General features: G+C 36.8%; 1 protein-coding gene across 3 annotated transcripts; it reads right to left on the bottom strand.

The window, feature by feature from the left end:
* Nucleotides 1–6,766: 6,766 nt before the first annotated feature.
* Nucleotides 6,767–8,718, bottom strand: ODA-Dnal1 (Outer dynein arm dynein axonemal light chain 1). Of its 3 annotated transcripts, XM_073991402.1 has the most exons (5): nucleotides 8,566–8,718; nucleotides 8,440–8,486; nucleotides 7,446–7,605; nucleotides 7,266–7,377; nucleotides 6,767–7,204 (listed from the first exon to the last, which is right to left on the bottom strand). In XM_073991402.1, exons 3-5 carry the CDS (start codon nucleotides 7,595–7,597, stop codon nucleotides 6,902–6,904), a joined length of 567 nt encoding a protein of 188 aa, XP_073847503.1. In that variant the 5' UTR covers nucleotides 7,598–7,605; nucleotides 8,440–8,486; nucleotides 8,566–8,718; the 3' UTR covers nucleotides 6,767–6,901. The 3 variants fall into 3 exon arrangements, with proteins under 3 accessions (XP_073847503.1, XP_073847501.1, XP_073847502.1); XM_073991400.1 differs by lacking the exon at nucleotides 8,440–8,486; XM_073991401.1 differs by lacking the exons at nucleotides 8,440–8,486; nucleotides 8,566–8,718 and adding an exon at nucleotides 7,666–7,767.
* Nucleotides 8,719–15,660: the final 6,942 nt, after the last annotated feature.

Here is a 15,660-nt window from a genome sequence, read left to right as displayed (position 1 = left end):
TAGCTACAATTTTGTAGCAACTAAGCTGTAATTTGACATTTGAAGTTCACAGTGGTCACAAAACATCTCCATCAAAAAACGTCAACATAGGTCCATGTTTTGGTATAGCCCCCATATAACGGAACCTCCCGATTTTCGTGCATTTGGCGAATTTTAGCTACAATTTTTAACCGAAAAAGCTGTAATTTGACATTTAAGGTTTTAGTGGTAATTTGACATTTGAGGTTCTTGGTGGTCACACAATATCTCCAGTTAAAACCGTCAACATAGGTCCATGTTTTGGTATAGACCCCATATAACGGTACCTCCTTATTTTGGGGATTTTATATACATTTTTTGACCGAACTACATGTAATTTGACATTTTAGGTTTTTAGTGGCCACAAAACCTCTCCACCAAAAACTGTGATATAAGACCATGTTTTGGTTTAGCCCCCATATAACGGTACCTCCAGATTTTCGGTATTTTGAGGATTTTAGCTAAAAATTTTAACAGAACTACCTGTAATTTGACAGTTGAGGTTCCTAGTAATAACAAAACTTCACCACCAAAAACTGTGAACAAAGGCCCATGTTTTGGTATATCCCTCATATAACGGTACCTACCGATTTTCGGTATTTTGAGGATTTTAGCTACATTTTTTGCGGAACTATTTGTAAAGGTGTCGACCGTTTGAAGACATTTGTATGTAAAATAAATATATCTCCGCCTAAAATTGTCCAAAAAAAAAAAACAAATATTCTCTTTTAATCTAATCTTCTTCTTCTTTCTTCTATATATATAAAAGAGCAGTGAGGTGAGGTATTCACTGACTGACTGACTGATTCATCAGCGCCCAGACGAAACCGCTGAAGCTAGAAAGTTGACATTTTGTGTGTAGGTTGCTGTTGTTGTGTAGGGGTGAGATAAGGCTGGGTTTTTGGAAATTCTACCTAGAAGGGCACGAAAAGTACTAAAAGGTACTAAATATGGTACCCTTTGTATTAGGCAAACGGTAAGACCTAGAATTCTGAAATTTGGAATGAGGGTCACTGATGGAGAGTTAGAAAGATGTACCAAAGGGTTTTTGGAAATTCGAACTATAAGTGTACGAAAAGTACTAAAATTTACAAAATTTAGTACCAATTGTATATTTTGAACGCATATAGCTAGAATCTTGGAATTTGGTATGGAACTCGTACTAATGTGTACTAAAAGTACTAAATGGTACTAAATTAAGTACAACTTGGATTTGGGTGAACGGATAGGGATCCTGAAATTTGGAATGAGGGTCACTAATGGAAAGTAACAAAGAAAAGGTTTTTAAAATTCGAACTATAAGTGCACGAAAAATAATAAATGGTACTAAATTTAGTACAAATTGGATTTGTGTGAACAGATAGAGCTGGAATCCCGAAATTTGGAATGAGGGTTACTGATGAAAAGTAACAATGAAAGGTTTTTGGAAATTCGAACTATAAGTGCACGAAAAGTACAAAATGGTACTAAATTTAGTACAATTTGGATTTAGGTGAACGGATAGAGCTGGAATCCTGAAATTTTGAATGAGGTCCACTGATGAAGAGTAACAATAAATGGTTTTTGAAATTCGAACTATAAGGGTACGAAAAGTACCAAATGGTACTAAATTTAGTACAATTTGAATTTGGGTGAACGGATTGAGTTGGAATCCTGAAATTTGGAATGAAAGTCATTAATGGAAAGTAACAAAGAAAAGTTTTCGAAATTCGAACTATAAGCGCACGAAAAAAATAAATGGTACTAAATTTAGTACAATTTGGATTTGGTTGAACAGATAGAGCTGGATTCCCGAAATTTGAAATGAGGTTTACTGATGAAAAGTAACAATGAAAGGTTTTTGGAAATTCGAACTATAAGGGTACGAAAAGTACGAAAGGTACTAAATTTAGTACAATTTGAAATTGGGTGAACGGATTGAGTTGGAATCCTGAAATTTGGAATGAGGGTCACAAATGGAAAGTAACAAAGAAACGTTTTTGGAAATTCTAACTATAAGAACACGAAACATACTAAATTTAGTACACTTTGGATTTGGGTGAACGGATAGAGCTGGAATCCTGAAATTTGGAATTAAGATTACTGTTGGAATCTAGAATTGAGATATGGAGGTAGCTTTGGAAAATCTTAATAATGTGCACGAAGCAGTACAAAATGGTACTAAATTCGATACAATTTGTATTTGCGTGAACAGATTACTGTTGGAGTGTAGGATTGAGTTAGTTTTGGAAATGCGTACTTATGGAAAAGTGCTAAATGGAACTACATTGGCTATAAGTTGGTGTTAGGTGAACTGATAGAGCAGATATATGAAAGTAGTTATTGGAAAGTCGTGTACGAAAAGTGTTAAATGGTACAAAATTTGGTACATTTTGGTATTTGCTATATGGTGCAGAATTTTGTTCAATTTGTGATTTTGTAAAGGGGTAGAAATGGAATTTTGAAATTCGGTATTAGATTAGTAATTGGTGTTTGGAGAGGATGTAGAAAGGAGGTAAGTAAGCATTTTCAAAACCTCCTTTCTACTTATACAAAAAGTACTAAATAGTATTATAATTGGTTTAAGAGGAACAGATAAAGCTGGAAAAGTGAATTGCGGTTGGTATTTATGTTGAATATTAGGAAGTAATTTTTAAAACGTTTACCTACATATGTGTACGAAAAGTTTGGTAACATGTTGGTACCAAAAAAATTTTGGTATTGTGTAAACGGTTAAAGTGAGAAATACATACTATATGGGAACGAAAAGTACTAATTGGTACTAAATTTGGCGTTGGGTGTAGGAACAATATATTTGTTAATATTTGTTAAGAAGATCATTGTGATATTTGAGATTAAGTTCGGAGTTTGAAAAATTGTACTGAATATTGTTCTATTGATTTTATGTTAACGCGAAGGCGTTTCTAAATAATGTACTGGAATTATGTGTGAAGTATCTTTTCAAATTTTTTTTTTTTGTTTTTTTATGTTAATTTGAAAACGTGGTCCAATGCGACAATTTTGTTAACTAGGAGGTTTTTACCCTCTGATAATAAAAAGGCCTAAATTGAAATGCATCAAAAAACTTTACCGTTATATACGGTTAACATACCCGTAAAATAGTTCTTTTCTAACCTTTCATGCTACAAATTCCGAATTTCGGTCGGAAAATGTGCATAAAATCTTCAAAATACTCTAACTCTTCAAAATATCTCTTCTAATTAAAGTGGATTGAAGTAGACATTTTTTAAATTAAACTTTTGTATCCTCTGAGTATTCAAGGTACAAATTTAAAGAAAATTTGGCAATATAGATTTGTTCTATTTTTAAAATACACTAAGTCGAGGGGTACCGTTATATGGTGATATACGAATTTTTGTGGCCATTTTGAATGCCGAAAATTAGGTTCGTAGAATTTTCGGCATTCGTAGAATTTTCTGGTTCTTGGTGAACCTTGAGGGGGCGAGATACAGTTTAGTGATTGGAAATTCGTACTGGGAGGGAATGCTGTGTTAGTGAAGGGGTTAAACCAGAAGTCAAGTCGGAAATTAGCAATATGAGTCGCTGTTGGTGTATGTCTGTGATATGAGGTCGTAGTTGTGGTAATTCGAAATAAAAAATATGGTAGGGGTGCGATACGGCAGATATTTTTTTTTTTTTTTTTTTTTTTGGGAAATTCTTACTACAGTGTACAGTATTAAAAGGAATTAAATCGATTAAATGTTGATATTAAAAATAGGTTTTAGTACAACAGAATCGCCAGTGTTCACCTCTTCCATATTAAATATCGTTCATATATATTTTATTCCCTTTCCGCATACGAAGTAGCGGGCATTTGCTAGTTTAGAATATTTTATGGTGGAGGGTATAAAAAGTTCGACCCGGAACTTAACGCTATTTTACTGGCTCTGTTTCAAAGTGATTACCAAAGGCAACATACACTCAAAAAAAATATTGAAGACGAAATCGATCAGAGATTGTATCCGATAGAAATCATATAATCCTCGCCAGGGACGTAGTAAGAAATAAATTTCGACCCAACCGACAACATTTAATGTTTTGAGAGTAAAATATACAACAAATGTCTAAAAAAATACTCTTTCGGGGTCCTCCCCCCTCGCCCTTTAGTTGGCTTTTTGTCTAATTTTCCACCAACCCTTTCTGCGGCTGCCTCTGACATAATGTTTTAAATGCTTCTTGCGAAATTCAATAATGCTGACCATACTTCTTTGAGTGTATTAGCCAACTATTGCAAATATGAAAAACTGTTGACAAGTTGCTGCTGTTGGCATTTATTTTCTGTTTTGTTGTTGTTTGTTCCTGTCTTAAATACCCTTTCCATAGTAGATGTGGATGGGTGTACATTATGGGTTTGTGCCCACTTCATTCTGATACACTTTATAGAGAAGCATAAAGAATAGAATATTCAAATAGGGACATGTTTGTACATAAATACTAAACTATTCATACATACATACATATCCCTTCTGTGTACGTACAAGCATACATATGTACGTCGTTAAATCATCGTCAATGGAGGTTAAACTACTCATAGTTGTAATGTGAAGAAAGACACACAAACACTCACTGCCTTACACACACACATTTCCAAACTCATGGAAATAAATTCATCAGTTAAGGACATTCTTAAGTGCAGTATTTAAATAATATGAGATGTTTTCTTTTGCCTGTTGATATGTTGTTGTATTTTACTTCAAATTAAATTGTGAAGCTTTAACGAACATTTTTATCTAGATTAGCTAAGGACGTATTGGGTTAATTTCAAGAAAAATACACGAAATGTGATGGAACGAAAAAGGCGACACAACAACATCGAAAGGTGATGCGCTGTATTATACCTGCCGTGTAACTGGACATGATTTTAAAAATTACATTTTTCATGAATTTTTTACAAGAAATCTAACCATTTTTCGAAGATTTTGCCTTCATCTGATAGTTCACAACTTGAAAACTTTCGTTTTTTTTTTGCCGCCTACGAAACACTTTTTATACTAAAGCTATGTTTTTGTGGAATCATTAAGAACCTAATAATCTTGAACTTAAGCGAAACGGAATTAAAAAATATCCATTTTAATAAATTTGTGACTTGTCCAAGTCAAAATTTCGATTCAAACTAAAAAATAATAGTTTTTTCGCATTAATCCGTCAAAATTGTTTTTATTTAAAAAAGTCTTTCGCTTAAGTACAAGCTTTTTAGATGTATAATAATCCCACAAAAACATATGAAGATCGGATCCTCCGTTTTCGAGCTACAGTGGGCACCGCATTCAAAAATGAGAAAACCGCGTTTAAAACTTCGATGTTACTCGTACATACAAATCACAATGAATTTTCTCTTTCTAACGCTCATATCTCAGCTAAGTTTGTTAGATCGACTCGAAATTTGTTGCATCATATTTTATTCTACCTGTATTTTAAAATGAGCTAATGAAAAAATTTTCGATTTTTCCCATTTTCACAAATAGGTCCATTAATAAACCCGGTTGCAATTTCGGTGTTCATATCTTAATAACCGGTTCCAAAATTTGAATATCCGAATCCGTCTTCCAAAAAATTGGTACCGGTAGTTGTTGATCGTATTGGCCATCTTCGAACTGAAACTAAATTTGGACAAAATATGACGAAGACCAACTTTAAGTTTGGACAAAATTTTACGAAGGCAAAATTTTTTCCGAATCGCCTGATCCGTTCGAGAGTTATCTAACGCTCTAACCACGGTGTCATAGGGTTTTTTGCACCTTACAAGCTATTTTCTCAGGAAGTATGGACTTGCCCCTGATGAGACTTTTACCGTCGTATGGAGAGCAGTGAATATAAGTTGTTATAACAAAAATCAAAGCGATTCGAAAGCAGGTCCTTAACTCAACTTTTCCGAAATTTTGTGTGGGAGGTACTCGAAGGAGTGAACCGATATACTCGTAGTCAATATTGGAAGCTATTCTAAGTCTGGTAGAAATTTTAAAATATGTAAAGTATAGACCAAATGGTCACTCCCATCAAGAGTAATCGTGCGCACAAATTTTGCGAACATTTTCGAACTTTTGTGGGGAAGTTACCAGAAGGAGTGGACCGATATAAACCATCTTCGGACTTAAACTAAGTTTAGGCAAAATATTACGAAAGCCAAATTTTGGACCGGTCGAGAGCTATCGTGCGCTCCAGCCAGCCAGACAGACAGACGGAGGGACATGGCTAAATCAACTCCAAATTGTCTGAAACGGATTTCGTCCAAACATACTTGGGGTCTAAAACCATTATTTCGATGAGGCACATTTTGCCCGTATGAAAGTGTATATACCCTCGTTAGCATAAATTCTGAGGGTATAAAAACTTATTTTTCGAACTCACAACTTTCACACACACACCTTAGTAATGGGTATAATAAGTGGGTTTGCCTTGAAAAAGTTTTAAATAAATAACACATTATTTACCTGTAGGCTGACAAATAATGGATTATTTCTTTAAAACCTTTTCAACCTGGTTTGCAGTACTTGTAATGGGTTATTCGGCTCATGTAACTTCAATATTTTTGCCGAGGAAATGTACACTGTAGACAAAATTCCAAAACGTTCAAGGAGTAAATGTTAACCCAAGGGAGATAATATACCAGTGAAATTTTCAACATCACATAGCTAGGTCTTTTTTTAATATGTGTACAATCGATAGAAAAAAATACAAAAAATCTACATTATTTTGTCGATATTCCCATTTTATACCCTCCACCACAATATTCATACATATGTTTTTATTTTTTTTCCACTTCGCTTGTTAACCAAACATTCCAATTATTAATGAAGCATAACTATTGACGGTTAACGGCTCATTTCACAATTTATTTAAAAAATAAAACAACCACAAAAAACAATATGAATTAATTAATTTTTTATAATATCGGCTCTTCATTCAAAAGCACAGGTTCGCCATCTAATTTTTTGATTGTGGGCAGACGTTTAATACACTCAGCCCTCCATGTGGCCTCATCCATGCCCTCTGATATGGGATTGCCAACAACCACCAAGTCCTCCAGAGTCTCTAACTCTTGTAGACGATTAAATTCAGACCAATCCTTAATGAGATTATTGCTAATATATAAAACCTTCAATTTCTTTAGAGGCGATAGACCTTTGAGTTTCTCAATTAGGTTATAGCTAAGCCAAAGTTCTTCAAGAGTTTCGGCAACAGCTTCCTAAAAAGGGGAATTTTTCTTTATTGTTCTTTGCAAACATCCTTGCTGGAAAAATTCTTACCAAACCCGATATTTGTTTTATATAATTTCTTGACAGCGATAAGACACGAAGATTTTTCATACCATTTAAACCAAATATTTTCTCAATCATATTTGTCGAAAGACTGAGACGTCTAGAAGGAGTAAATGAAAGGTATTAGAAGCTATTAGTTAAATAAAAGAAGGAGCGTATGATACTTACTCACAATTGACCAATGTTCCAAGCGTGTTATCCATTTTTTCAATTGGTGGCCATTGGAATTGCAATTCAATAACTGTTGCCTGTGTGGCATTTTGTTGTTCACGTTCTTCCCAGCGCTTTATGGCTTCTTTTATTGTCGTTGCTTTTGACATATTGTATGCTACGGAGATTTAATTGGAACTGTTTTGTTTTTACTGCTAAATAAATGTTATAAACAAACCCCATTTGTGTGATTCGGTTGCCTAGGATTTATGTCACAGTATATATAATAATTAGCTATGGCAACACTATCTAGTCTATAAATAAACAAGTGTGTAAAAAGCTAAATCAGGTCGTAGTCTTCATTTGCTCTCAAATTTTTTTGCGCAAAATATCCATAGAAGCTTAAAAAAGATATTGTACACAGAAGAGAAATATTTGTTACTTATTTTTGATTAAAAATATATTTTGACAGAAGATGAAGAAAACTTAATAAACTCAGATAAAGTACAACATTAACCTAAAACGTGATTTTAGTTTTGGCGGATTCCTGGCGTTTAGGTGCGATTTAGAGTTTTGGTGTATTCGGGGATCTATAGTAAAATTTTATGACAAATAATTTTGTAGAATATTTTGATCTGATACGAACACATTTTAAAGGAGTTTTTAAACGTTTTTGAAAAAATGTACCAAAAAGACCCCTTTAGTGACTCGCATGAGGGTTATTTTTTCATAAAAAAGATACTTTTCATTGTTGTCAGTAATATTGCCAAAGACACTATATACCTAAAATGCAAGAATCTGATGTCGAATATTTTTTAAAACCTCTATAAATGGGCGAAACTTGACACCCCTATTTAAGTTACTTCCCGACGTAAACTTTCAAACGCCGATACACGTGTCTTCGTTTTTTCGGCCCACTTTCATAATCTGTGCGGGGTTTCTTGTAATTTTAAAAAAGTTCAATTTTGTTGTACTGTCTTATGAAAATTATTTTATAAAAAGGTCCACTTACGTAGTTTTGCCAAAAAATATATCAGTAACGGATTTTTTTTTTTTTAACTGAAAGATGATATGAAAATCTCTCAAGAAGTACAACTAGGTGCGATTAATAAATCAAAATTTACACAAGTCTACTTACATACATATGTCGTTTTGTTTGAAACACACACATACATATGTTTCTTTGGGAACGATCAAGGCGAATTTAAGAAGGTAATTCAAAAAGCGAATTCATGCCGTAGGCTTCATTTGCTGTCAATTTTTTTTTTTTTTGCGCGAAATATCCACAAAATGTAGCAGAAAACGGTAAAATATTCTTCCCGAAACTTAAATAATGATATTCTTTATAGAAGAGAAATATTTGTTATTTATTTTTGATTACAAATGCATATGTTTTGACAGCAAATGAAGACATCAGTTGGTATTATTGTGTCACCTTCTTTCTTGCACCATGGGAACGATTAAGATGCTTGAAATATCCAATGATTAAAAATAAATATTCTAAAAACCATCAATTAATTATAAGATATAAATACTTTATCGGGACTATCTTGAATATTCCCCTCGGAATTTTCCGCACGGAAAATGATTTTAAAAACTGAAATTATTTTAAAATCAATATTTTGAACCTTTGAAAACAACTAGAATCGCTTAATTATGGAATATTCTCACCGAATCGACAAAAACTTCTCATTTTGGGCATAAATATGGAAATAAAAAAATTGAAAATGGGGAAAGAGAACAAATTCCGCACGGAATTTTTAATCATGATTGCCCTGTATATTTACAATTCTTAAGCGTGGAGGTTCAGATTAGGATGTACTACTTCATCTTCTTTCACTACTTTTTTAAATCAGTAGATTGACAGTAGTGATAGATGTTCTCTTTTACACCCTCAGGCTTTAGGCTAATGAGGGTATAAACACTTTGTTACGACCAAAAAATGTTTCTCATCGAAATAATGGTTTTAGACCATAAGTATGTTTGGACGAAACTCGTTTCAGACAATTTGGAGTCGATTTAGCCATGTCCATTAGGGTTATGAATTTTTGACGTTTTTCTCAAAAATGATTTCTTGTAGCGAAAACGAATGAACTTTTGCCTATTAATGCCAAAAATAACGTTCATTCCATTTAATAATTAAAAAAGGTCACGCACAAACCACATTGAAAAAAATTAAAAAATGCTATGAAATAAAAAATGTTTATACCATCCACTATAATATGGAGGTATAATTAAATTTGTCATTCCGTTTGTAACACATCGAAATATTCATCGGAGACCCTATAAAATATATATATTCTTGATCAGGGTAAAATTCTATGTCAATGTGACCATGTACGTCTGTCCGTCCGTCCGTCTGTTGAAATCAAGATACAGCTTGTAATTTTTAGGATAGAGCCTTGTAATTTGGTATAGAAGTTTCTATTACTCCTAGGATATTTGGTATTGCAAATGGGCTATATCGGTCGACGTTTTGATATAGCCCCACATAGAACGGTACCAACCAATTTTCGGTATTTTGAAATGGCTGAAATTTGGTACTTAGTCTTCGTTGGGAGTATAAAACTTTCCCCCAGAATTGTGTCGGTATCGGTCCACGCCTTCATATATCCCATGTAGAACGGTACCTCCCGATTTTCGGTATTTTGAAGGTTTTAGCTTCATTATCACACCGAAATGGCTAAAATTTGGTCGGGGGTATACAATTTTTCCCCAGAATTTTGTTGGTATGGGTCCACGCCCTCATATAGCCCGCAAAGAACGGTACCTCCCGATTTTAGGTGAAGGTTGTGGCTTCAATATTCCTTCGAAATGGCTGAAATTTGGTACTTAGTCTTTGTTGCGGCTATAAAACTTTCCCCAAGAAATTTGTTGGCACAGGTCCACGCCTTAATACAGCACCCATAGAACGGTACCACCCGATCTTCGGTACTTTTGAAGGTCTTAGCTTCATTATCACATCGAAATGGCTTTGGTCGGGGGTATACAATTTTTCCCCAGAATTTTGTTGGTATGGGTCCACGCCCTCATATAGCCCGCAAAGAACGGTACCTCCCGATTTCCAGTATCTTGAAGCTTGTGGCCTCAACATTCCTCCAAAATTGCTGACATTTGGTATTTAGTCCTCATGTGAGGTATAAAACTTTCCATATGAAATTTGTCGGTGTAGGCCCACGCCTTCATATAGCACACATAGAACGGCACCTCCCGATTTTCGGTATTTTGAAGGTTGTGGCCACAACAACCCACCGAAATGGCTGAGATTTAGTCTACGTTGGAAGTAGAACCCTTTCCGACTTAATTTCGTTGGTTTAGGTCCACGTTTCGATATAGCCCCCATAAAACGGTACCTGCCGATTTTCATAATTGTGAAAGATGTGACGTCAATATCCCACCGAAATGACTGAAATTGGTTATTTACAGCCTGTTTCTGTATGTCGAAAGAATGTGTGCGAATGAAACACGCCCAAACTTTAGCTTTCGAAATAATTTTTACCTTTGCTTTTGCGTCAAAACAAAAAACAAATTTGAAAAACACACAAGAGTTTGGACGTGTTTCATTAGCACACTTTCTTCTTTCGACATATAGAAACAGGCTGTTAGTCTTTTAATGGGGTTATAAAATGTTGCAGAAAAGAATTATCAGTATAGGTCCACGTCTTCCTATATCCGGCATAGAAGCGTACCTCTTGATTTACGGTATTTTTTAGGTTTTAACCACATTATATTATTGAAATATCGGAAATTTGGTATTTAGTCTTCTTTGCGTCTAAAAACTTTACGCCAGAAATTTGTCGGTATAGATCGGTGTTTTGATATCGACAACATAGAACGGTACGTCCCGAATTTCGGTATTTTTAAAGTTTGCCGAAATTGCTGAAATTTGGTATTAAGTCATCTTCATAAATAAAACGAAACTAATTGTTCCATTTTACTTAAATACCACACGTGGTGGAGGGTATAACAAGTTCGGACCGGTCGAACTCAAAGCCTTTCTTACTTGTTTTTTCTCAAAAAAATTCTTTTTTGGTCTTCTATCACTCTGCATTGTGAGAATATGGTTATTTTGTTCGTGGTACCTCAAACATACACACAATCAGTGACATAGATAATAAATGTCATTATTCCACTTTTATCGTCCACTTACCACCATAAAGACTGCCTGCTTTTTTGGTAACTATTGCATAGGTATTGGGAAGCACCTTGGTGCAGTGGTATGCACGCCCGCCTTGCACTCAGATTTTCTGCGGATCAATCCCTGACCAGAACATCAAAATTTTCGGCGATGACAAATCCCTTCAGTGTACTGCCGTCTTACATTTTCTCAGTATTTCAACTTCACTAAAAAGTGGTGTCGTAAGACACGCCGTTCCGGCTCGGCGATAAGAACTATGTCCTACATTATTGAGCCAATATTAATTGGCTGGCACTCTTTGATGTTTGTATGTATTCCACTTTAATCTGCTCAACTCATGCAATCCCTCCGGCGATTTTTTGTTTTTTTGTCCACTTTCTACCAGACTTAGATGAGGTTCCAATATAGACCCAATCGATCCACTCCTTCGGGTACCTCCCACACAAAATTTCGGAAAAGTTCAGTTTAACACCTGCTCTCGAATCGCTTTGATTTTTGTTGTAACAACTTATATTCACTGTCTCCCCGCCGGGGGGCTAGACGCCACAATCTTTCTTTTCAACTTCTTAGAGTTGCAAACTTGGACTAACCTAACCTAAGTCCTTATTCTCTGAGAAAATAGCCTGAGAGTTGCAAAAAAAAACCCTATCACAACATGTGTAATTGTTGAAGCGCATTACGACGCTCGAACGGATCTGCCGATTCGGTCCAAAATTTGGCCTTCGTAATATTTTGTCCAAAGGTCCACTCCTTTAGGGTCTGTTGACTGAAATGTAGACTGAAGCTGTTCGTTATGGTCCTGTTTACAGCGATATTATGTTTTCCGTGGACAATTCCATGCTTCCTGGCATACTGGTCCGAAAGTTATACGATGACCCACTGAAATTACTAGTGGGCGCGATATCTATCGAAAAGATATAAAATCCACTTCCATAATGGACTATGACGGTCCATTCCTTTAAGTACCTCCACTTTGAACTTTAATCCTAATCCACATTTTTGTCGGCATGGTCAAATGTCGAAAAATGGCCCCAAAATTCTGAAAATACCCTTAATACATTCGATCTGTCCGTAGATGAAAGTTTCAATTCACATAGGCTGAGGGTATATGTCTGTCGGCAAAGCCGACTGATACTTTTTTACTTGTTGTATGTTCGTTTTTCTGCTTAATCTGGCTCTGGGGGTATCTCCAGTTATAGGAATGCGGCTGCTTAGTATGCAGGGCAGATGTTTTGTACTGTGTGTTTACCCTATAGGTCTCCCATCCCGAGCGTAGTTGAACAAAAACTACTCTGGTTTGTCGTGGCGGCTGACACTCCTCAGCTGCCATGGATGGTGGATGTTCTCCGAGAACCGCATTCATACAATAGTTGTTTATGGCATCTGCGACTGCATTCGTGTTAATAGGCAGCTCTTTCTAGATCATGAAGATCCATCCTGATATACCTGGTTGGGGGTTTCTATCCCCCATATGGATTAGGATGGCTCTCACTGTAGCATGCCGTTTTGTTGCTGTACTCAAAGAATATCTGTTTCCTCACGTCCACTCAAGACATGAGGAGGCATCCTGTTGCTGTTCTCAGGGCGGCATTCTAGCAGGTTGGAATATTTTTCCATTGCGTTGCACTTATATTCCCGGATTATACTGGTGCCGCATAGCGTTATATGTTGTCAACAAGGTTACTTTATCTGCATCCCAAATGCTGCCTGCTAGGGACTTGAGGATCTTGCTCCTAAATCTCAGTTTGTCGCAGATAGCTGTGACATGCGCGGACGACATGAACATGCTGTCGAATATGACCCATCGGATCTTGGGGTACTTGGTGATCGGAAGTCTGCTACCATCGGCATTAGATATTTAACTCAGTGCTCATCCCTGCGTCAATATAGTGAACATTTGTGCCGGAGATTCCCATATCCTCACGGGGTAAGATCAACCAAATAGCTGTTCAGCTATTCACATCAGAGATTTTTGAAAGGCTCAGTGCCGTCTGGAGGCGGTGGAATACAAGAAAGGTAGAGGTTAAAGAGTTCCGGAGATATCACCCCACCATGGGGAACCCCTGTTTCTCTCTACGGAGCTTGGGCTTCTTCTCCTGAATTCCACGTACGACTAGCGTCCACACATATAATTGATTATCCAATTATGTCCTCAAACAGTGTGGAGTGCTTGACAGTAACAAAAGCTTTTGATAAGTCAAACGCCACCATCACTGTTCTATCACACGGCTTGCTCTAGTTGAGTCATCGACTAATATGTGTGGAGATGGCGTGCAGCGCTGCTGTCGTGCTGTGCTGCTTGCGGAACCCATGCTGATGATCGGCAACTGGATAGCTATTTCTGACGCTGGGGAGCATTAAAGCCTCTAGAGTCTATGTTACGGACGACAAGAGCGAAATTGATCTTTACGAGTCACCCTTGATGGCATCCGTGCCTGGCTTCAGAAGCGGGACCACCCTCCCCATTTTCTGGATTTTGATAACGATGTGGGTGGCTAGCGACAAATTGAAAACTTTAGTGAGATCCTCGATTCATCCATCTGTTTCAGCATTACCATGGAGATTTCATTAGGGCTGATTTAGCGTTCTTGATGACATTCGCAACATCATCCATTCTACATTGTGGTGGTTCATCCTCGGCAGGACGATATCTAATGCGACGTAGTACTCTTATCTTCGCCCCATCAGCCCCGGGGGTGCTCGACAAACTGTCGATTAAAATAGTTGCGCACCTCTTCAGATCAGTCAGCGTGACGTCGCCAAACCTGACTAAGGTCCTATTTTCCTTCTTTCTTCGAAACTTCGAGAGTGACTTAACCGTTCACCACAACTCACTTATTCCGGCTCCAATAATGAAACTGATGTTCGCCGACCAATGTTAGCTCCACGACTCTGGGGTCACTGGGGTTGCCACGACGAATTTAATCACGGTCATTTGCTAATCCCTTCGCCTCTGCTGGAAAGTTTAGTCTCTGCCGCGGTGATAATGTATCGTAAAGTCCTTTCTGCTATCCCAACATCAGAAGGGTAGGTCTGATCTTTGAAGTGGAGATTAGTGATCTCTGAAACTAGACCAATTTCCTTTCCCCCCTTGAATGATGAAATTGTGGCATTGAGAGGTGATGAAATCGGGCGATCTGCTGATGGAGAAAATTATGGGGAGATGGTCTGACCCCAGAGATACCACGGGTTGCCAGGTGATGTCATTTGTCAGACCAGGTGACACAATGGTTATGTCTGGCAAACTGCGACACTCTCCGCTAGTTATGGTAAGGGCGTTTCCTTGACCGTGCTAATCTGCTATCACTATACCCCTCTGGTCTGCTCCGAGGACCGAATGGCACATATACCCAGTACAGAGTTTTAACGTGTCATATATATAATTGTTCCACAAACAAGAGAGTTTTCTCTCATATCAATGAGTGCACCCCGATTCATATTAGTTCAATGTTTATCGCCGAGTCCGAACGGCGTGTCTTAAGACATCACTTGTAGAGAAGTTTAACATGGCTGAAATACTCAGGAAATGTCGCCAACATTACTGAGGGGTGTCATATGGGTGTTTCATATTTTAAAACCGCATCAAATTCGCACGTTTCCGCACTTGGTAGTTTTCCATTCAAACATTGTTGGTAAACAATAATTTTCCATTCAATTACACAGATACCCGCAACGCACCATGACCAGGGTAGAATTTCAAAAAAAAAAAAAAAACAATTAAGAACGGCATTAAGTTCAGCCCGGCCGAACTTGTTATACCCTCCACCACGAGTGGTATTGCAACAAAAGTGAACAATTACTTTCCTTTCGTTTATGAAGAAGACTAAGGTACCGTTCTATGACTGCTATATGAAGGTGTGGACCTGTACGGACAAATTTCGGGGGGAAAGTTTTATACTACCAACGAAGACTAAATACCAAATTTTAGCCATTTCGGTGCAATATTGAAGCCACAACAATTAAAATACCGAAAATCGGGAGGTACAGTTCTATGGGGGCAATATGAAGGCGTAAACCTATACCTAAAAATTTTAGGTGAAAAGTTTTGAACCCCCAACGAAGACTCAATACCAAATTTCAGTCATTTCGATGGAT

This window comes from Musca autumnalis, unplaced genomic scaffold (assembly GCF_047663935.1).
Source record: "Musca autumnalis isolate F117 unplaced genomic scaffold, ASM4766393v1 scaffold_5, whole genome shotgun sequence".
In the NCBI taxonomy this organism is placed as follows: Eukaryota; Metazoa; Arthropoda; class Insecta; order Diptera; family Muscidae; genus Musca; species Musca autumnalis.
This window is presented reverse-complemented; position numbering and strand designations above follow the sequence as displayed.

Bases quoted from the DNA above. Each gene is read 5' to 3' on its own strand.
- ODA-Dnal1 (XM_073991400.1), bottom strand. From the start codon at position 8,602: ATGTATGTGTGTGTTTCAAACAAAACGACATATGTAT. The intron at 7,378-7,445 runs GTAAGTATCATA...TACTCCTTCTAG, and splicing joins GGAACATTGGTCAATTGTGA to ACGTCTCAGTCTTTCGACAA. The intron at 7,205-7,265 runs GTAAGAATTTTT...TCCCCTTTTTAG, and splicing joins TAAAACAAATATCGGGTTTG to GAAGCTGTTGCCGAAACTCT.